We start from the raw sequence: 23201 nt of genomic DNA, 5'->3' as shown, positions 1-23201 counted from the left end.
ATGGGTGGATGGATGGATGGATGGATGGATGCACGGATGGATGGATGCACGGGTGGATGGATGCATGGATGGATGGATGGATGGATGCACGGATGGATGGATGCACGGATGGATGGATGCATGGATGGATGGAAAGGTAGCTGCTGAGGTGAGCTCGTAGCATGTAATAAACTTTGACCACAAAGTGGCAGTATTTGCAAGGTTACCAAATGGATTCAGTATTCTAGTGTGGCCTCTTACCTTTGTTATAGTCCTTTAATGACCCTCCTGGTTTATTTCTTTGGCAAATGTGCTCATGGGTCCAGGAGGTGGCCTATTGCATGTTTTGTGACAATTACACATTCTTTCACTATTTGGTTTTGTGGGGGAAGTAATGGCTCCTGCAAATACAAAAAAGGCCTTTAATTACGACAACCAGAGCCAGAGTTTTTCTACATTTTCCAAATTCATTGTGAATTACTGCAAATTTTGACTGCTTCAAAAAAAACAATAATCAAATCAGATGCAGCAACTTGTGGTGCTACTGGAGACTTCTGAGAATCAGATACTCCATCCAGAGAGGTGGTCCCCTCTTCTCGTCAAGACTGCAAATAAATATAACCACCATTCGATACAGTAAAAGACATAAAGCTATTATTTTGTTTTTACTAATAAATGCACCACTTCAACAACAAGCCACCAAATTACCCTTTTTAATTTGTGTTTGGCTCCGTGCATATGTTGCATGTAAACTCCCTGGCCCCACATAGACAACTTGAATACTGCGAACTAATACTAATCTACGCTAACGCTGCAAATCAATTTGCCTCTCGGCTTTGACGTGACAGCTTCTGTGTAGAACTCTCTCACTTGAAAATGTCAGATCTTCACCAAGCCTACCTGGTCAAATCATGGACAGGAAAAACTAGCTATTAAAATGTCCAACCATCCATATTCTATAGTACTAGCCCACCCACAGTTCAGCTGGAACTGATCCCTGCAAAATTTAGACAAGAGGTGGGATGCATGAGCCAAGGTCCAAGCCCCCCAACCTCACAACTGCGAGGCAGACATACTCACCACTAATGCACAGTGCTACACAATAAAAAAAGTCGATTATACATAATTTATCCCCTTTAAAACTTGTCAATTTGACATTTAACAGGGTTAAATATGCACACACAGACACACATCACATTAGATAAGAGATATGAAAAGACTGGAAAGTCACTTTACTTGTGCTGGCAGTAAAATAAATGACATGAATAAAAAGCACAAAACCCCCTCTGTGACTTAATAAGCGACAACTGAGAAAAGTGGTGCCTTCATCATTTTCATCATCTCTTTGCAATAGGTTACATGTGTGCACATCATAAATCACACTGGCTTGCCTCTGCACTTCGAGCCCTCTAATGAAATGGTGCTTGACATCATTTAAGTGAGTGGAAAGTCGGTGTACGTGAACAGACGGACCGCCACTGCGGCTGCTCAGAGAAGACGAGAAGGGAAAGGAGGAGGAGAAGGACGTCACCTTTTGAAAGGGGAACAAGAAGGAGTGTAATGTAGCCCAGCTGCTCCCTCTTTGTCGTTGGCTCGATGTCAACGGGAGAGCGACCACTTGATCCCATTTGCTCCCTTTCCAGTCCTGTGACAAGCCTCAAAGGCCGCGACAATTAACCAAACACAATTACATCACTCCAATAGGTCCGCTCAATCGTTTTCACAGTTGCCCCTCGAAAAAAAAGGAAACTTAGTTAGTGGCCAATCTGATCGACCAGCAGCTTTTGGGAATACCTCAAAACACTTGGAAACATTTGCCTTGCAAGTGAGATCAGCTTGAGATGCCATTAAAGACATACAATACTCATCTCAAATCATCTCTCCTAATAGAAATGAATGGAAATGCCATTAATCCATTCCAGCCTCTAACCCCCCTGAAAATAAAGATATTCGTAATGTGTCTTTCAATATGCAAAATAGTATTTAAAAATACTGTTATTTATACAAAAAATATAGTCTTCTATATAATCTTGTAATTTATACTAATTCAACAACAATGAATCAACTAAGCATATATATATATATATGGATATTTTAGCAGATACATTGCTAGTTAAACAAAAAATACTGCAGTTTTATTTAAATTAACTATATTTGAGTATAAATCATTAAAATAAAAGAACAAATACGACAGGACTAATGCAAATACTTGGTGGGACGGATTAAGAACTGGGTAAGCTGTGTGTGGCCTACGGGTCATACTTGCCTGACCCCTGCTGTAGACGGTTGACGTGTGTCTTCTGTGTGGAAGCGTTTGATCACATTCTCATTTATACAACATGGCTCACATGGCCTTTCTCATTTTTGACACTTTCAACATTCACGTGTCATCATACACAAAAGCTCTTTTAAAGAGCTGCAGCGCCAACGTTTCTCTTCTCATCCATTCACTTCAGTAGAGGCACCCTGTGCTTGCATGTGACAATAGAGCTAAAACAACAAAACACAGTTTGTGGACTGTTTGGTCGGACTCAGTGAATTTATTTGATTTTTATTTGGTCTTTTCTACCTCTATGTTCAATTTGATGACTTTGCAAACATGCAGTACATTCACAAGAACATCCTGCCCCAGAATGCAAAACGTAGCGTAGTCTTGCGCTGCTTACTTACAGTTTAAAAGCAATTTGTTGTTCACCCCCTTAATCAATCCCTTTAGAAAGCCGCTTGTCCTCATTAGCGTCGTGGGTGAGCTGGAACCTACGCCAGCTGAAGCTGAATGACGGGAAACACCATAGTCAGCCAAAAGCAGTACATTTCTTTCACATTTCAAACTAATTCTAACTCGGTTGGTTATATTGCCTCGCAGTGAGGCCTGTGGTGTAACCAAATGTGGTTCCTTTAGACATCACCTGTGTTTGATAATGAGACAAAATTAATCTATTCACCTTTACACGACATGTTTAGTGCTTTCAAATGCACAACTACATTAACTGGTGTTTCAAATGTAGCTAGTTATTAATCAACTAACCAAATGTTCGACGAAATGTCAGATGACTGCAGTCTGCCTGTAGAATCAACAAGTTAAAAAAAAAAAAAAATTTTCGACTTTTACACAGTAACACACAGTACTTATGTGATGAATATGTTTCCAGTCGATTAATGGCTGGAAGCAGTTTTTAAAAAAGTGAGCACACAACTTGTGAGGGAAATAAATACACTGAGACAAAAATCATGTGAACCACTTTTGTTGGTGTAATACTTAAAATTGAGAAAACTGCCACAGTCTGTGATGTCATTTTTGACCGCAAGGTTCCATCACAAGGCTTGCTTTATTTTATAGAATGTACATTGGAACACCGGCAATTTGTTCCTCATCTGCCCGGCTGGCTCCAAAATGTGTCAGACACAAAACAAATGAAAAACATGCACAATCTGTACAGAGTCCTCAGACAGTTCACTCATCACTCAAGTTGGATTGAACCTTGCCCAAAGTCTTTTTGCGACGCAACTTCTTTTACTGTCCATGTTAAAATTGACAACACACTCACCAATACATGATCTAAATACTAGTTTGGATCCCTGTGAGATGAGGTTATCTACAAGAATTCATCACCCAGATTGTGTCAATCAAATAGTCATCAATTAGTGTGTGAGCATCTCAAGGAAAGTCCCTCAAAAGTAGAGATACTGTATATTGTGAAACCTCCAACCAACATTTTTGAGGAAATAAAGGCTCAGTTGAGGGTCTTGAGTATTACTCCACAATTGAGTTGTTTTTTCTTTGTCTTTTTGTAACCACCACAGAACAGTACCCGTGAGAAAAACAAACCTGGCTGTTCAGTACACTCCAGCAACGTGGATAATACAGAAGAAAGAAATGTACATCAGTGAGTTACATTTCATGAAGCGAATCGCCTCCCAAGCACACGCAGAAATCTTACTCTGCACGTTTGTCACACAAATGACTGTTTTTACATTCTGTTCTTATTTTCTACTTTTAAGAATGTTAATACTGTATGTTCAAAAAAATATTCTACAGGTAGACGTTTTACAATGGTGATAGACCGGGAAATGATTATCTTCCTTATTACCAATGGGGAAACTTATTTGATAGAAGTCCTCAAATTGGAAGTTAGCCATCGTCCAGAACGGATTGTGTTTGACTATAAAAGCTCCACTGCGACAGTTCCTCCTTCAAATAACATTTTTAAGCATAATATCACGACTATAAGGATCACATATGGTTCTTTTGGACACCGGTGGAGCTTGGATTGTTTTCCCTTTGTGCGGTCCACAGAAAAACAACAACAAATATTTTGCAAACCTAAAGTTGCCTTCAATGTTCCCTACAGGGCACAGGTGGAATGATGGGAAAAAATCCCAGAAAAATCAGAAAATACCCAAAAGTCAGGCCTGGAACCTGAGGGGTCCAATCATATTTTGGGGGTGGGGGGGTTGTCAGTGCCCCAATGACCCCTCCTCTAGCTCCACCAGTGCTTTTTGTACCAGCTTAGACATCTCACGTGTTCTGTTAGCAAATGCATGTTAGTTTGTTTCATTTTTGTTTTCACCAATGAGGCAAATCCAAAGTTAAAGACACTTCATAGCTGTAGGGGGAGCCCTTGAGCAAGGAAGAGCTCAATTTTCTATGACTTCAATCACTCCCCTGTATACTGGCACAACTTCTCCAAACAACTCAACTCCTCAGTGCCATTTTCAGTTAATTTGCACATTTTAAATGACATGACCCAGGTTGTGGTTTTAGCCCTGAGCACGGCAAACCTTTCTACCTGTGTTTTCTCCCTTAGATGAATGGTTGCTCTTTTGCAGTCATTCTAATGTGAAGGTACGTCTTTAATCTGAGTGTAATCAAACTAAATATTTTAAATGTACAGTGTTTACCTTCTGAATCTATCATTTATGATGCAATATCAACCATCCACATTAGTTCAGTTCGATTTGAAAAGAACAAGAAAATCTGTCAGAAGCAGTGTTGCTCAGTGTGACTGTTTGAACACACTGCATAAACGCTACTTCCCAAAAGTTAAGGGTATTCAGGTTTAAGGTAACATTCCAGGGTGAATCTAAAATGTACTATAACCTTCACGAGTAAATTCAATATGACCATCTCTGAACTTTTGAAGACACATGTCTAACTGTTCATTGCTTTCTGTACAACTTGAATGGCAGAATTCCCAAAGGGTGTTTGAGCCATGAATGGTGCAATACAATTTCAAGCTCGTCCATCCATTTCAGTGCTTTTCTGTCTCTCCTGCTATCTCTGCGGCTACTTTCCCTCAAGGGTCTGTTTGAAGCCTTGCAATTGTCAGCGAGAAACTGTTGGTCAATTGTTTGAGTCATCTCGGTCTCATGATGTCAAAATCTAAGGTCAAAATGAGTATACCTGTGAATGTTATAACGCATTTTAGATTCATACTGAAATTTCACTTTTTTTGTGAGAAGTCTAATTGAGAATGCTAAATACGGATTTCCATGATGATTGTCACTGCCATAAACAAGTGTGGAAAGTTGTGTTTGTAGTTGGCAACATGAACAAAAACGGATCCTGGGGGCCCAAACTCTTTTTTTTTTTTTTTTTTTTTACATGTGGAATATTCACTTTATGAACAAGACTCCTATTCAGTCAGAGTGAAACGTGGATACGCAGCTGATTCTTCATTCCGCGAAGTATTCCATCTGATGACTTCTTGAGTTCAAACACAGTCATTTTGTTACTTTGAACGTTCATCAGTCACTAAAGTGTAATAAAAAGTTGTTGTTTTTTAAGATGGCAAGTGCATGCAAATATCTTAAACGTACAGCGTGGCTAGAATTCATGACTGATGTGTTTCTCCCTTTGCTTATTTTATCATTTCACTGATGTTTGCCAAAACGTATTTAATATTTAATAATTTCATACAAAAATAAAATAATACGATTTGGAATGGGTAAAGCTTTAACAAGTGTTTTAAACGTGTGATGTGGTTTCTTAAACGGACCTTATTGAAGTATGCTGAGTAATGTGCATAACTTACAGCCCACTAGAAAGACTTTGTTTGAACTAGTTCTTTCACGAAACAGGTAGCGTTGGAGACCCCAAGAGTCATGAATTCCGGCCCACCCTGAACAAGACGTATGTGTGGACATGCACGTGTAGCGTTTGCTCTGCGACATATTCAAGCGCTCCTCGGCGTTCTTTGCTGTGGTTTGCTCCTGCTCTTCCTACCCGCTGACCTCCCTCCTCCTCCTCCTCCTCCTCCCCCACCTCCTCCTCCCCGTCCTCCACCGTGCTTGTGCCTCTCGGCCCTCGCCTTCTCCTTAGCGCCCTGCACCACCGTGTCACGGTGGCGGTTGCGAGGCGGACGGTACCCCAGAGCGCGGCAGTGCTGGCCCAGGTTCTTCGGGTGAACCAGCGTCATGGCGTCGCCGTACCAAGGTTGATGCGAGGAGGCGGACCAGGACGTCGTGAGTCGCTCGGCCGAGGGGCTCCAGACCGCCAGGTGGACGGTGACGGCGGTCCAGTGGTAGCCATGCTCTTCCACTTGGCAATGGTAGACACCGCTGTGAGACAGCTCGGCCCGACGGATGAGGACGCCTCGCTCGATTACCACCACCTGCTCGCCTGACATCACCTGCAGGGAACATTGGCCAAAGTCACATGACATTGGACTGCCATAATTGTTTGCCAGAAACGAGCTAGAAACAGAGAGCTAGCTTAACATTTATCATAGCAAAACTTTGCAAATGTTGTGAAAGAGAGCTTGCATATAATTAAAAAAATATATTTTCAGATGCAATGGAGAAATTTTGTGCATAGCAGAACCTTTTATTTTAGGCTTAAACACCATGTATGGGGAATATCTTGCTTCTGCAAATCTTTTCTATCATTGTTAACGCTCCCTGGTTCACATTTTTCAATAAGTTCCATTTATATGGTCGTCATCACACGTTTTCCTTCTCACGTGTTATCACTTTTGGCTCCCGAGAAGTCTTTTTCCCAAAAATGTTGGTTGAACTCCAGTCGTGTTATGATATCGCTTTTCACTGTATTTTTCCAAGTTAAACTGAACATGTGTACCTGGTTTAGTTCGGGGCTGTTCTCTCCGGCTTGCTTGTACCATATGACAGCAGCGTGCCTGGACCGGGGAAGACACTCTAAGTAGGTACTGTTGCCCTCGGCAACCATCATTAACCTCTGCTCGGCCTCCACCTGCAGCCCGGCTAACAGAGACCATGGAAAAGATGGAAAGAATTATGAGCTGTCACTTAGTATTGTTTTGGTGTCTAAATAAGACAGACCTGTCACTGTTGCCATGACAACAACTGAGACTATAGTGGCAAGTGAATTATTACATTTTAGTTGCAAATACGAATATGAAAAATAAAACAAAAACAAACGTAAAGTGCTAGATTCTTTCCTTCTTCCTCAAAGTTTCTTTTTTATTCTGGTCAATTCTCCAGTGCTAGTGCACGTGCCTACTCAGAAAGTTGCCGGCCCAAGCGTGGGCTCGGGTCAGACCATATGCTGACCCAGGTCCTTCCAAAAACAGTCTAGTTTCAAGCATTCGCAAGGAACTCCAGATGGAAGCGCAGCTTTTGTGATTGCACCAGGTGTTCCGTGCCTGCCACTTCCACGCAATTTTGTGCAAATCTCTCATTTTCATCTTCGGCTGTTATGAGACACATTGTATATAAAAACACGGGCAAAAACAGACCCTTTACCTCCTTGTCTGACACATTGAGTTAATGGATCTTCATCCTCGCCCAGGTGTCGAGCGTTCCTCCTGCAGAAAACAAACAGTCAATGAAATTCCAGGGTTCCTACTGTGGGAGATTTCCAACAGAATGTCGAATCATGTCTCACATAATTTCCATTTTCAGTCAAATAAGACTCAGAACTGCACTGATTGCATGATGACATCAGACATAGCCTACTGCGTAAAACCCACTTCTCTAAATATTGAAGATCCAGATGATGGTAGCCTATAGAAGCAACCAAAATATTTCAAGGATGTTTAATCTTTCATGTATTGGTGGTGCAGGAAAAAAAAAAGTTTTCAAGTTGGGAATAACTGGTGTGTTCCAAGCATTACAACGTTCTCCTCTCGGCCTGAGTTGATTGGAGCATAGAAACCGTGTGACTGTCACATTAGATGAGGCGAGAAGGAGACTTGCAAGGAGCCTCAATTTGTCCAGCACATCCCTCTTACATTATTAGATTGGGAGTTGGCAAAGAGCAAGGATGATTAAAACAAGGGATGAGTTTGCGGAGAGGTTCTGTGGCAATGGAAAATGCTCACCAGAGAGATCTGAGTCCAGTTGTAATTGAAACCAGGCTTCAAAAAGGCACGGCTGTTTTTTACAATTCAAGCCTTATGTGTTTCTCCTTTGCTTCTCCAACTTGGAAATAGACCTCATACCTGCGCACAGCGGGCATGTAGGGGCTGCAGGCATGTCCATCCCACGTGCAATATGGATCTCTGGCCAGGCAACACTCAGCGCAGGCTTCACCGTACAGCTCACACTGGTACAAGCCCAGCTGGGAGACCCCTTCCCTGGAGCCCACAAACAACCACTGCTGGATGGAGGGAAGAAGGAAACATCACCGTTTGGCCTGATAGCAGAAAACGCAAGCTGCTTTAATTATGTACATTTCTGTGTGAGTGACAGCGCGCGCGGCATCTATTTACAACTGCTGTGACTGGGGTCGAGTAACCATAGCAACTGTCCCTGTAGGTGCGCAGATGAAGTGTCATAATGTGCCTGTCTCATTGGTTGCATAAGAAAATTATGTTTTTGTTGCATCTATTACCTTCTTCTTAGAGAGTGTCATCACCGTCACTGGTGACTTATACTGTGAGGATAACACAAAACAATAATGATTACTTAGTTTAGTTAATTTGTCAGGTAGTTAATATACAGACCAAAAATTCTGAACTTAAAATTTATATCATCATAGCGTGGAGTGGCTAGTGAACAAAAGCCTGCACAAGTTAACATTTTTTGGCCTTGCAACCATTTTTGGTAAAAAAGCATCTTTCAATTAACTCAGGACTTGGTCGAGGCCAGCGCAATAAAAACAAAAATACATATTGACAAGCAGATCAAATGACTAAAAAAAAAAAAAAAAAAAAGAGAAATGAGATGATGTAATTTACCTGGAAGACCTCCAGCTCCTCCAGGGTTACCTCCTGACTTGGTCCATGTTCTCTGGGCAGATGGATGGCCTTCAGAACCAGGCCAGAGTCTTCAGCAAAAACACATCCCAATTGAAACATTACAAAAAGCTGTTCTGAAAAGGAAAAGATACATTTCAAGAACCGGGCTCAGTGTACCTGTGCCAATGAAGAGGACATCGTAGGTGCTGTCCACGGCTTCCACTCTGTCCACCAGCAGTTTGCTAAACTTGTAGTGAGCACCAACTCTGACAAGGAGAGGGCGCTCTCCCAAGGGCAACACGTTTTCCTACACAAGTGCAGAAATTTTGATTTAACTACAACACATTATCTAATGATTGCACAAAGTCATCTCCCTCAAAGGTATTTGCACAAAAACACAAGGGGTTGACATTAGGGTCACGAAATAAAACATGAGTTGAACCTCCAGCAGCGGGTGAGTCCTGCTGAAGAAGATGACATCATCGGGATATTCCCTTGTAGAACTGTAGCTTCCATATGTGCTGCTGGGACACTGTGATTGAGAAGAAGAAAAAAAACAAGGTAATAATTGTGTTTATATACTATGTTTCAAAGTGGATGGGTAAATCTGTGGCAGGATTTAAAAAAATCATCTATAGTGGCCATTCAAATTGTGCAGAATTAAGATTCTTCCTTAATCTCTTTCCCGTGCGCACGGCACCATTTTATTAATCGTGACATGGACATAATCTGTGGACATGTGTGACCACTTTTTTTTTGCCATAAATATATGAAATTGACACATCAGCTTAACCAATGGGCCACAAGCAGTGATTTTCAATTCAAGTGTCAGTAGGAATTGTCAAGCCGAGTAGGTACTGTGTAGGGGTCGATGGAATTTGGTCCTGATCTAGATAAACGATTAAAGTGGGTTGAGCTACATAAGGAATGAGGTTTGAGTGTGAACTCACAGTTCCGGGACGTGGGTAGGGCACCTTGCCAGTAAATTCTGCCCACTTGTACTGCGGCCCCTCTTTGTGCAGAAAGTTTCCTTTAAAAGCCCGAACCACATCCTCCATTCGGTAAACACATATGGCTGAGCCATTGAGGATGTCACTGATAACAAAAGCAGTAGTGAAAGAACAATTAGGCAAGACCTGACCACATTTTAGCAGCTTGCATGAATGAAAACACAAGCAGAGGGTATGCACTTAGAGCAGAGCGGACAGTTTAAAAAAAAAAAAAAAAAGGGGTGGGGTGGGGGGGGGGTCTTCGCAGAATGCACTAAATGTGAAGCTGTGTGAGTCATGTTTTTTTTTCTTTCAGCAACGACTCACAAATGTGTTCCAAAGTCCAGCTTGGATGGATGTTCACCTTTTTACATATTGTTCTCCACTGGTGCTTCACAATTGCAGTGCTATTATTTTTGGAGAATATGTAAGTGATTAAATTGCAACAGCTTTGAACACAGCCCTATTACAACAGAAACCACATAATTTATTTCAAAATAAATCACCTGAAAAATAATATTCAAAAAGAACAATTTAACCGAGAAAAATGATTTTTTTTATGGAGAAGGATTTAGAAATTGTTCAATAAGCTGGTTATTGTGCACACCCTATAATGAATTTGACTTGTGTGGTCATGAGTGCTTTAGAGACCTCATAGCAATGACCTTGGTTAAGCTATGCGGTTTCACCCCTCCCTGGATTCCTGTCAGTTCCTGGTGAGCTTCCACAGACTTTTTCATAAAAGCCTGAAGCAGATCAACTCCCACCACCGTGGTGTCACCTGTCATCACGCTTGCGCTGCTACTGATTATTTTTACTTGTGAGAGAAAACTGGGAAAGGATCCAAGATTTCCTGACAATTATAGATACGTGCAACTTAATTTTCAGCCAATGTGGTAGATGTTTTCAAAAAATATAAAGACATGGTCAGCAACTACATGAATCAAGTCAAGCTAAATACATAATTTTAGTATCCAACCACCTCTGAATAATACGAAGAAGTAAATGAAGAAGGGTGCTGTGGGAATGGAACAACCTTAGTCTTAATAGCAAACTAAAAAGAAAAGTTGCCTTGCCATGAGATACACAATGTGACCGTGTAGCGAACAAAAAGCTACTGTCGCAGCAGGATCAGTCATGATGACGTGCTATTTCATAGCATGAATGTGTTCAATTCAGAAGTCAGTGGCAGAAGGTCCTGCAGCCAGTGTGAATTCCACAATATGTTGCATTATCTCTGCACCGCGCACACACTGAAGTGCGACCGTGGTGGGAATGATCACAGATGATCGCCTTTGTTGCTCTCTGTGTAGAAATCCGCAAAAAACTCATGAGGCATCTGATATTTGTCACCTCTATATTCTCAGCGTAACTTCTGTGCAGTCCTGAAGCTAAATATAACAGCGGCAGTTGATCAATAACCATGATTCAGAGTTTTTTCCCTCCACCCTGTGTGATCTCAAATCTCGCTTCGCAGCGTGATTTCCTGCCGACTCCCACCCACCACCATGCTGGCATTTTCCCGCACGGCAAGCGACATGATTACAAAACAGTGTTGGGTGTTACCTTGAAGTGGTAAACAGGCCATAGATGAGTGGGTTCTTCTTGTCTTTGCCATGGAGGATGAAGACGTCCTCTGTTGAGAGAATGATGAAGAGCGAGTTCAGGATAGATGCATTCTTAAACTCAAGTGACAAAATTGTATTGCATGCTTTCAAATGACATGATAGGAAATTTAAAATAAAATTTGGGTCCACTGAATGTAACATTGTGGGCTTTATAGTCTCATAGGCAAAGTACACGTGCACTCTGTCGTGCTTCATTTCAAGGGAATGAGGGGAGTCTCATTTATTGGCCATGCAGGAAGTAAGTCACTACCCTACCACAAAGACGTGAACATCACTTTCTACTTGCAATTTGCATATGCAAGTGTTACGGTAGCTTTTTATATCTTCTACAATTTTTATGGACGTTAAGAAGGTCGCTAATTATACACAGTATATGTGTCGATAGGCACACGAATGTGGATAGGAATAAAATAAATGTGTACCCGTTTTAGATTACAAACAATTCTGTTATTTCTCCTCTCTCCTTTATTCTGCTCCCCTATTCTCTTCCCTCCTCTGATGGCAAACAGCAAAGCGTCTGGCGGTTCCCACATTCCTAACGTTCCTTGTGCTTCAGGTGGCCTCCATGGACCCACACGTCCCTGGATGAAGGTTAATCTCATCTCATAACACATGCACACATGCACACACACGCTCAAATATGGAGGGATAATTTGCTGGTAAAATATCAGAGGCAAGAGTTCTGCAATAATTGACCTGAAAAGTTAAGCACCCCAGTGAAAGTAATTAAAGCATTAAAGAACCAATTAACCAGAAAAAGAAGCACAAAAAAAAACTAATATGGAAGACAACTTGCCATTTAAGAATATTTTACAGCAAATTCTGCCACAATTTCCCTGAGATTAAAATCATTCATTCATTCAGTCAATTTTAACCCAATGTATTTTCATAACATTATTGCAATACTGGCACTCTGCTGAACAATCCTGTTCTAAAAATTGGACACCTGAGTTCTTTCTATCAGTTCTATCAGTCACTATCACCAGCATTGTTTTAAGCAGCATTTAAACATCTTAACTTGTTGTTTAAGTTTAAAAATGAGTTTTTGGATTCACAATTACAAAAGTTTTGATGATGGCGATAGAAGGTTCAACAATCTAACGTATAGTGTGGTGACACAAGAGTCTAAATGTTCTGGATACAAATCTGCCTACATCTAATTACTACTTTTCTTCTTTTTTATGTCTCCACATTGAGGGTGCTTATTTTTTGGGATAAGTATTGCCAAAGGACAGCTCTTACGTGACATCATGAATGCATATATGATTATACGAGCTAGGGGTCCACTGTATTTGTGGCGCTTGCTGAGAAAATACAATCCTGAGGGTCTGTGCACAATGTGAGGAGACCACAGTGTAATAAGTAAAAACAGACGTTCACTTCAGAGAACTGTGGTGTAATTTGGATACTATAAAAAACATCTCTGAATATTCCGTCTTTGTTCCTTTCTGCGAGAACATCTTTCTTATTTAAAGTTCAGCGTGGCAGGAGGAAATTTACTTTTATCACCATGTGACGAGTTTAAATCAGGTCTGATTTAGTGCTGCTTTGCCTGAGTTCTGCCTGAGCCCTTATCCTGATTTATTATTTAACTTCAGCAAATGTAACATGACCTCCTTCACGTGGGAGGGAAAGCAAAGCATACGCACAGACATCCTGCAAAAATAAATAAATAAACAAATATAATACATGACAGATCAGTTTTGCTAATATACTACAGTTTCTTGACACCCTCACTCGTGACTTTCTTTGTGTCTTTATCTTCTGACCAGGTGCTCAGCCCCCATCCCTTTTTTGCTCAAATCCACCTGGGCTTCTCAGGACCCCTTTGGTGCTGCTCCCCTTTTCTTTGTTTCTCACTTTCACTACAAACCCACATCCCGCCCTTGTCCTCCGTGCCACCCTCCCTCCTTGCGGCTGTCCAAGTCATTCTATCTTCCCCGTCCATCTGTCTATCTATCTGTCTGGCCTATTTTCTCTGGAGGATTGTTCTTGTGTCTTCTTCCCTAAACAAAAAAGCCAGTTACCCCCTCAGGGAAGATAGTGTTGTCTAGCCTGCAGACCTGCCGTATCGAGCTAATCTTCTTCCTCCTCCTCCTCCTCATCCTAATTGTCTCGCCGTAGCCCCCAAGGCAGGGACCCCTATTCCGCCTCCCTCCCACCCAGTCACCATGAATGCCAACATACCTTCTTCCCTTTGTCACATTTGTGGCCGCACTGCTAATGTTCACCCTCATTGTCTTATTGTATCGCTAATAGGCTCACTTCCAGCTCGTCTGCTTTTATAGCCCTCTGGGCTATTGGCCTTATTTCTTCGATTGCTCCATCTTTTTTGTCTGACAGGTTTTTGTGCCCTCTGGCAACGGCTGACATCCTCCACTTGATGTCCTTCACTTGCTTTCAGTCCTAAAAGTCCAGACCACTTTACAAGGACACAAATGATAAGATGAGGCTGTCTGACCCGTTGGTTTGTTGTTCTGTCTTATGATAAGGTTTTGGGTATTATTTTAGCATAGTCAATTGTCACATGAGTGCAAAACGATGTATATCATTAGCATAACACATTTTTTTCACTTGAAAAAAGGTTCCTTTTCTTATGCCATCACCATTACCGTTTTCCTCATTGCCTTATCTAAATACGGTAGGAGATCAAACAGTTGACTTCACAAAGTTTTCGGGCTTCCAATGTTTTTTCAATCCCAAATAATGTCACTGTTCAAAGTATCACTGCTAACTTCTAAATATTGTCATTCAAGTTTTTTTTATTTTTTACTGTGTGTTTACTGCGTGTTTTACTGTGTTTTAATGTTCAAAAGCAACTTTGTGACGTGTTTGAAAAAGCTTTGCTTTGTGATTCATGAAGTACTTTCTGTCCCAGCCATCACCTCCTGAAACTTCACGTCCATGTCATTCTCCTCGTTTCACATTTGTGTGTGTTCCCACCCCATGCCAGTTATTCCCACCTTGCCTCCCCATCGCCCCCTCACAGCCTTTCTGCTTCACTTCACATGTCTGAATTGTTTGAGGGTAAAATGTCTTCTGCCCGGGTTGGCGCCATCTCCGGTCCTTGCCTCAGGTTTTATCCTCCACCTCTATCTTGGGACAGAACATGTAAAAACTTTTCTGGATTTATTGCCTCCTCCCTCCTTTTTATCGTCCTTGCCTCCCCTTCTCATCTTATGTTAGATTGCACTACTGAATGGCTCCATAATCAGCACTGTGTGGAGGAGATAACAGCCTAAAGTCCCCTCCTCACCTTCTCGCTCTCCTCTTTCGGTTCCTCCTCCTCCCTCCCTAACCTCCAACTAAAGCTTCGGCTTTAGCTCATGTCCCCGCTCTCCTTCCTCCTCTGGTCTGGTCGACACCTAACGCTTTAACCTCCACCCTCTCCCTCTCGTTCTGCTTCATTGTGTTCCCTCTTCACCGCCTTCCTTTGAAGCCCTTCTTTTCTACTCCTCTTCTGGCAAGCAGCCATTTTAATTCCTTTTTGTGTTGCTTTTGCAAAAACTCTTCCTTCACACAAGCTATGATGGATAGGAGAAGCTGAATGGAGGCCTCCAACGTAATCAATCTTCCTTGTTATAACAAAGCATCTTTTCATGCCCACTTCACATACTTGTAGGAGGTGTTTCCTGGGTGAGGTAACAAAGTATTAAACAATACTTGACAGAGTAATCGGACAGTGTTGATGTTCGGTAGGATGAGTCATACAGTACATGTAAATCCATCTCATGGCCTCCTTCTCCTATTTCACCCCTCCTGTCTTTCTTTGTATGTTTCATGAAAAATTAAATGACAGTAATGGTCTTTGTTAAAGTAAAACTAACACAAATAGAAAAAATAATCATAACAATGTAAAAGTAAGGTTACCTGCACATTTGATTATCAACAGACAGGAGTCACTATAAATTACTTTTGCATTGCAAAATTAAAATGTTACTTGAAAAAACATAACGACTTCAGGAATGTTTCTGTTCTTTCCTTGGGGACACTCAAATCTTTATAAATTTGAAGTTCAAGTGGCTTCCTAGAAGATGATGCTAATTTTTTTAGGGACATTTTCTTTTTATTACCTAATAGAAATGTATTATGAGGAAGAATGGCTTTATCATTGTTGTTATAATAAGACATTCTCCGAAACATGAGCAGAGTAGCTTTCCCATGTCTGGTGGCGTTTACCAGAAGGTGTTTCAGTCAAAAAAGGCAGTGAGAATGTCATCTACAAGACATAAAACAGTAAACACAGCCGACTGTCTGTGTTTATGGTTCAGCAGACGTTTGACTCACAGTTTCACGTGTTGCATCAACACTCACAAGCACATGAGTGGAACCAAGTGCGTGCGTGCAGAGTGACGTAGAGAAATCTTGTCCCGTGAGGGGGTGATCACTTCAAATTAAAGGCAACTGAACCATACTAGATAATTGTGAACGTATGTTTCTGACAACTATTTTAAAAGGTGACAGACGTTTTTTCTTTTGTCATTTGTAAAGTATAGCGCTATTCTTTTAATAGCTCAATTGCGTTGTGTTATAGCTTACAGGTCATAAGAAATTAGTAGAATTCATCACCAAAATACTGTATATATATATTTGAAAATATTTTTATTTTATCCAAGCTAAATTTTACACATTAATGTCAAAACACTGTCATGCATGATGTTGTACCACATCAGACTTGAGTGAATCTCGGGATTTCTTTTTTGTTTGTGTTATAATTACATAATATGGTTATAGTTAATTTTGTTTATTGATCATTTATTTTTAAACATGTTTCAACTGAAATAAAATTACACTTAAATAGTGACTGATCAGAAATAAAGTTGTATCAAGGCAATCATTTTGTGAATATACATTGATTATTTATTAAAAAAGTTTTCACGACTATGATACTCCTGCGTGAGCACGTTGCATTCATAATTCTTTACAGTCACCTAGATGTTCGTAATTCTTTACAGTCACCTAGATGTTATTTCAAGTCAATATTTACAACATTCATCCAACAATGTTTATGAGCAGCAGCTCTGCGTCCATTCAGAAGACAGTGTAAACAGTGCTGCATTAGATGAGTTTGACACATAAACCCAGACGCGCCTGTTGACATTCATAAGCAAAGATGACCTGAGCAACATGTTGAACTAGTATAAACAATTCAAAACTTCTGCAAAAGTTTTTAAACACTGGCTTTAGACATATTTTGAGGTTGAAAACACAGCCTCGTCCCCATGGCCTACACACATGGAAATAGCCTTGACCCCTGAAGTGAAGGGTTATGGGAATGCTTCTTATTAAGGTTTTTTTCATGTCATCTGACCACCTCGCACAATCGCACATATAGCCAGGTGTTAACCACGGTTCCTCCATGAGGGACCCGCAGATGCCTCAAGGCTTCTTGGGATTTGTAGTGTTTCTGTGTGGTTAAGCGTGGCGTAAACACAGCACTGACAGCATTCTTAACCTGATGGCTTAATCCCCCGTGTGGGAGCTTGTGCTCTCTGTGTGTGTGCGTGTGTATGTGTGTGTGTGGGCACGTTTAGTTTTCAACAAACATTGGGGCGCTGAAGTTTACTTTGTGCGTCCTCCGTTAAAAAAAACAGCAGATAAGAATGCACTCCTGTCTCCACATACTCCAAATTTCCACGGTTTCTCTCTGCATGTCTCTACAGTGTCGATAGAATATTGATATAGAAACAAGGTATGAACATCACAGAATCTTTGATTTACAGTATGTTGTGACTGTGCACTATTTGAAAGTAGGAATAAAGCGACAAGTGCGTCAAATGTTGAAATAGAAGGATGTCAATTTGTTCTTAGCCTCAAAAGTAGAGTTTACAGTATTTCTTTAGTAAATTGAATCAAGCTTGATCTGCCACTGAGGTCATTGCTGGCAGCCACCAGTTACTGTAAAAGGTGAAAAGGCTTTACGGAATTATTTTTATGGGTGATGATATCTCCAGTTTCCTTAATTCAGTCACTCTGCATTTGTGTGTGAATAAAAGTGCCTCAAATATATTGTAGTCATAACTGCCTTGAGGCGCCTTTCTACATTGGAGGGAATCTTTTTAATGAAATTTACGTATTTACATGTCCCTTACAGTAAGGACAAGCCAGTCCCTTTCAGTGAAGCGGGATATGCTGTTGCAGCTTTGGACATCCAGATAATTAAATCTGTGCCTGGGACAGCGACAATTGCTTTCAGCACACTGAGGGCAGTAGGTCAAGGTTTAACATTACACTCCGATCGCATCCGGCGGCCTTCTGCATTTGTTACGCCATGACATTGTTCATTGTCAACTCCTGCAAAACTATTTTGATATTTGCTTATACAACAGACTGAGAGAATCATACTAAATGGAAAGGGAACTCGGCTGAGAGAAGACACACCAACATAGATGCTCCAAACCACACACACAACCCCCCCAGAGGATATTTCTGATAATGAGCAAAACGGCAGGAACTAACTGTTGAGGCCAGTTGCAACGGTTACCAAGGCTGAGGCACGTTGACAGACCCAAGGTGACCGACACGGCTGTTGATCACCGTGGAAACAGCAGAGTTATTCAGTTACGCCAAAGCGGTCGGTGCTTGTGCACTCGTATATTTCTTTGAAGCAAAAACTTGTTGCTCGTCCTTCCTTTCCTCACACTCGTTAACAAAACATACAAAAAGGAGGAACGAAGCAAGGGCAACCAGGTCGTTACTGCGTCTAACAGTGAAAGACTGACGTATTTTCATTTTTACTGCACATGTGAGGTTTTATCACTCTTTGTACTCACGCAATTGGTCAAAGTGTGTCTGCAGGCCATCTGGTCCTGGGACTGAGCACACCAAACGAGCCTTTTGGAAGGTGCTCCACTTGTTCACCAAACTCCTCTGGCCTCCAATGTCATTCTGCACACAAAAACAAATCGCATTCAAATTAAAAATAATAATATAAACTAAAATATAAATACAATGAATATAAAAAAATTATATCTTTCGGACTTGGGTTAGTTAAAGCATTGAATAAACAGCTACAGGTTTGTGATGGTGACAATTTGACTGTAGAAGGAACTGATTAAATATTCTAATCCAAGCAAATTGGAGGTTGAGCAACAAACATTGCGCAAAATGCAAACGTCATCATGCACACGTAACGATCATCATGAAATAGTCCGAAAGTAAGAGGATGCAGCAGACACAAGAGAAGATGACAAATATAAACAGTCCCAGTGTGTGTGATTATCTACATGATGTGGTTGGAACATCCAAACAAAGCTTTCTACAAAAAAAAACACACACCTGCATGGACTCAGACACATGCACAGCTAAGCACGTATCTAACATGTGCAGGCAAGCACTTTAAAATAAACAGGCAGTCTGAGGCCGATAGAAGCATGTAAACAAATACAGGTACTGGCCGCAAACATTTCAGCATCCTTACCTTGCACACCCGGGCCACTCTGGAGTGGAGCACCTTCCCAGTGGCCCCTTCGGCCTCCTGAGCGCGCTCGGTGAAGAACACGTAGACCTTATCGTCTTCCGGATTATCAGTTTCAGACAGTGGTGCGACCCGCACAAAATGGGCATCTGGTGAGTGAGGGACAGAGGCAAAAACAACAACATTAATCTGTTGCGCAACCTGCTGCTGATTGCACATTTACATGTAAGAGTGCAAAAGGGAGAGTAGGAACGATAGAGGTTCATGTTATGCGCAGTAAAAAAATCATCTTGTACTGTATCTGTTATCACCAGCAGACAACTGCGAAGTACTGCCTGGCGTTCAGCAGACGGTTTAACATAGATTCGATCCCATAAAACATCAGTCATCTACAACGCTATGTACAACGCTTGCTATTTTCATCACAGTTGACTTTACATTGGTGGGACCAATATTACAAAGGCCCATCTGGAGATGAAGCCTTCCTATAGAATAATTGTTTGGATACGCGTATACAATATCACAGCAGCAATTAAATCTGAAAGTGATGCAACGATGTTATTGTTGAGACGAGAGCTGACCAAAGCCATATCCAATGTCATTTCATTTGTTCCAGATTTCATTATGATTACTCTCAGTTGATTCAATTAATTCAATCACAGTATTTCAATTTTATTTATAATGGGCCCAATTATATCAGAGGATGTCTTGGGGCACTTTTTATACATGGAGCATGTCCAGAAACACACTGCTAATTTTTTATGAGACCAATTGAACCCCGCATTTGTTTTGGGACTCACACTTAGACTTGCTCAAGCCCGTCTGCTTCAATGTTTTGTACTTTTTGGGGTGTTATGTCAGTCTATGAAGAAAAATATTTCCTAACTGAAAAGAAATATGTGTTTGGATAGAAGTCAGAATACACAAGAGACATACGACAGCAACTTTAAGTATGTTTTTTGTTCTTACCCTGCAGCCAGGTGGAGTCGTACTGCTCGGTGCGGATGACATGCCGGTTGCCAAGACTACGGAAGAAGGCAGAGTCTCTGCTCATGAAGTCTGAAGTAATGCCAGCATACAGCTCGCCATCTACACAACGTGGGAGAAACGTACCAGCTTCTATCCACCAAGATGTTCAATCTCGACTCCAAACCTCACCGAACTTACCGACAACTGCTGATGCTGTTTTCTGAAACGGATCGTACGGACATTTGCCCTTCCCACATTCGGTTTGGCTGTAGGAGAGGGTCTGGTGTCCTGGCTGGGAGGCCAAAACAGAGACATGGATTATTTTTGCATTAAATGTATGAAAGAGTTTTTTCATTGGGAACTGGCTAATCAGTTACGCACACACACACAAAAATAATTTGGGGTTAATAGGCTAAGTGGAGGGATTTTAAAATGTGTTAAGTCCAGTCTTAAATCAGCCAGCGCCACCAGTTCCTCTAAGTACCACGTCTGAACACCTGCTCTGATCTTGCGTGGCCTTTCATGGGATTATCTGGTCCCTGACACATGCACACAAGCACACACAGCTTTTTTTGACCACACGGTCACACAAGAGGCACGGCCTTAAACCTATGCATTCATAATTGCCAATCACATAATTTAGAACTTTTTATCTGTTGATAAACATGACAAAATTGACAAATGCACTGGTTTAGAATTTGATAAGTCTCTTTGACGGAAATGTCACATTTGCAAAATAATTGTCAATTTTCACCACTGAATCAAACCAAATTGGGTCATTCCACTTTAAAATATACTATACTATTGCACCCCATTTATCAAGATACGTACATATTTTATTGGAGGGATTACGCTGGATATTTACATTCGTATTTTAAAAACAGGGCATACATTTCTACTTTAGAGAAAGTTGAGACTGGAGGAATAGTGGTCCTTGCATGGCTATAGGGGCAGACACCACACTACCTGATAGGGATGTGCATGGGGGCCAACGCTGGAAGTTGGAACACACAGACACTAACACTACTACCAAAACATACAAACATTTGTCCAAAACGTTATGTCGAGGCAAGAGGAATTCAAAACTACGGATGATAATGCAGATATAACAACCCAGTTTGAGCACAGTTTATGGCTTTAACAGTATTTTGTAACGTGTATATTTAAAGAAAACATTTCTGTGGTTTCCATGCATATGGTTCTATTTTGCACAAAGCCAACCTTTTCTACAGTTACGCTGATATCCACATGTGGTGTACTTTTCTTGCAATAAATCGATTATATCGTCCAATTTTGTATCATGATGCTAGCGTTATCTTGGGCCGAATATTGTCGTGTTATTGTATAAGGAGCTAGTCTGTAATACCCACTGCTAATAATAACACAGAAATGAGGAAATTTGAAACGTGACTAAGCCTGGTTCAGACAAAATGTGGGTTTGCTGTCATACCTGTTGGAAGATGCTGGTAGCTATAAAAGCACACCTTGGGTTGAAGGCCCCTGTGCCACACACATACAGGTGAGTCTTGTTGTAGGGCTGCAGGACTCGTAGGAAGTTAGCACACTCCATCTGGATAGAGAAAGTCACGTGATGTTGATCTTTTCCAAACTCTTTGAACTATTGTTATGAAAAATAATCTATTATCATCAAATAGCATGTGTTTCTCTGTTTGACAGCAATGCAAGTTCAGATTTCAACTCACACGAAGGGGGCATTTAAAGTCAGTGGGAGCATCACCTGTTTTTAATTCCCTATAGTTGTGTGAATGTTGTTCTTGAGAGTTGTTTTTATTCCTGAACAAATATGAAACTTTTGACAGTTTGAATTACTTACTACAGTGGGGAAAAATGTACCCGACAGCGAGGAGAAAATAAAAAATATCTCAAGTGACTCCTGCCACAGATTCATATTTGCCAAGAGGTGTGCACAACAAACACACAGTAACTTATATGCTGAGGCAGAGTCTATTTGTGTTTGGGTATGCTGATTCACCTCTGGATCCTTTCCAGCCATTAGACATTCTTGGACTCGATCCGGGCTGGCAGGCCAATGCAACTGGAGAGAATGAGAGAAAGTGAGATTTAACGACGGTTTTCACTGCTCGCTTTACATTTCACTTAACGGGGATCTGGCAGTGGCAGGTGCTTTATGAGGAGAGTCAGCATGAGTGGAACACTAACCGAGACAAAAGAGGTCAGGAGGAGAAGAGACGGGGCTGTTACTGCAGCAACCAGCCTGACTACTAATTAATCTTCTGATTGACTGACTCCACTGGCTAATTTGGCCATTACAATCACTTAGGGTTTTCAATGACTTCAGGTATCACATGAATCAACACACCAAGATTCTCTTAATGTGGCTTGTCAAAAGGAAAGTTGAGCAGCAATGAGTCTTGTTGAATTCAAAGATGAGCTGTACTCATGTCAAAGTGTAACTTCTAATATTTCTCGTTGTTTGGAGAAGTTGTCAATATGGTCCGAAACCTCGTCGTGCTGATTCAGATCCATCTTTCGGCAGTCATATCATAACCAACCACTAAAATAGTCCTTTACCAGCTTGCTCCAAGCAGATCAGAAGTTTATCCATGCTTCAACGCTAATTAAATACAAACTCAGAATGCTTCTGAAGTCAGCAGACTCGGGTCGATTAGAGGAGCCCGGAGGTCAAACCAATAATGGTGAATCAGCGTTTAGCTGTTACACTGCATGCAAACAGAATGAGATGTTGACAGAAGTGAAGTCAGCCCCCAAGTGCAAATGCTTTTAAATCTAGGTTAGAAAAAAAACCTATGATTAATGGTCTTTTAAAGCATTTCATAATCATCACAATCATTCTCATTGTTGTTGTTTTGTGTTTTTCCCACTTTAAATGTCTAATTTGTGAACATCATTAAATGTTGTTTTCCTAATTATGTGAAGGATGCTGAGTTACCTTGTGTTTGAAATACTTGATATACTGCAACTAAAGCTATCTGGCCTAGCCTTGCCCTGAAGTTCAAGCACATTTTTGCCTCATGAAAATTCAAGAATTTGTCGACAGTAATGTCAAGAATTCTTGCAC

At 41.1% G+C, this 23201-nt stretch overlaps 1 protein-coding gene across 3 annotated transcripts in view; it reads right to left on the bottom strand.

The window, feature by feature from the left end:
* Positions 1–3208: 3208 nt before the first annotated feature.
* sema3h (sema domain, immunoglobulin domain (Ig), short basic domain, secreted, (semaphorin) 3H) overlaps positions 3209–23201 on the bottom strand; it is a 44702-nt gene continuing 24709 nt past the window's right edge. For 2 of the 3 annotated variants that reach the window (XM_088368583.1, XM_088368584.1), the window contains exons 5-20: positions 22134–22196; positions 21591–21710; positions 20339–20432; positions 20141–20260; positions 19175–19320; positions 18528–18642; positions 11693–11762; positions 10088–10232; positions 9580–9669; positions 9315–9444; positions 9138–9226; positions 8792–8833; positions 8400–8557; positions 7702–7763; positions 7058–7200; positions 3209–6611 (exon numbers count right to left, since the gene is read on the bottom strand). In XM_088368583.1, coding sequence (XP_088224709.1) covers positions 6156–6611; positions 7058–7200; positions 7702–7763; positions 8400–8557; positions 8792–8833; positions 9138–9226; positions 9315–9444; positions 9580–9669; positions 10088–10232; positions 11693–11762; positions 18528–18642; positions 19175–19320; positions 20141–20260; positions 20339–20432; positions 21591–21710; positions 22134–22196 — 2043 coding nt within the window. In that variant the 3' untranslated portion in view covers positions 3209–6155. The remainder of the gene's footprint in view (positions 6612–7057; positions 7201–7701; positions 7764–8399; positions 8558–8791; positions 8834–9137; positions 9227–9314; positions 9445–9579; positions 9670–10087; positions 10233–11692; positions 11763–18527; positions 18643–19174; positions 19321–20140; positions 20261–20338; positions 20433–21590; positions 21711–22133; positions 22197–23201) is intronic. The other variant, XM_088368585.1, reaches the window with a different exon arrangement.

Source organism: Syngnathus floridae, chromosome 2 (assembly GCF_059516105.1).
Source record: "Syngnathus floridae isolate MCC-2025c chromosome 2, RoL_Sflo_1.0, whole genome shotgun sequence".
Taxonomy (NCBI): domain Eukaryota; kingdom Metazoa; phylum Chordata; class Actinopteri; order Syngnathiformes; family Syngnathidae; genus Syngnathus; species Syngnathus floridae.
This window is presented reverse-complemented; position numbering and strand designations above follow the sequence as displayed.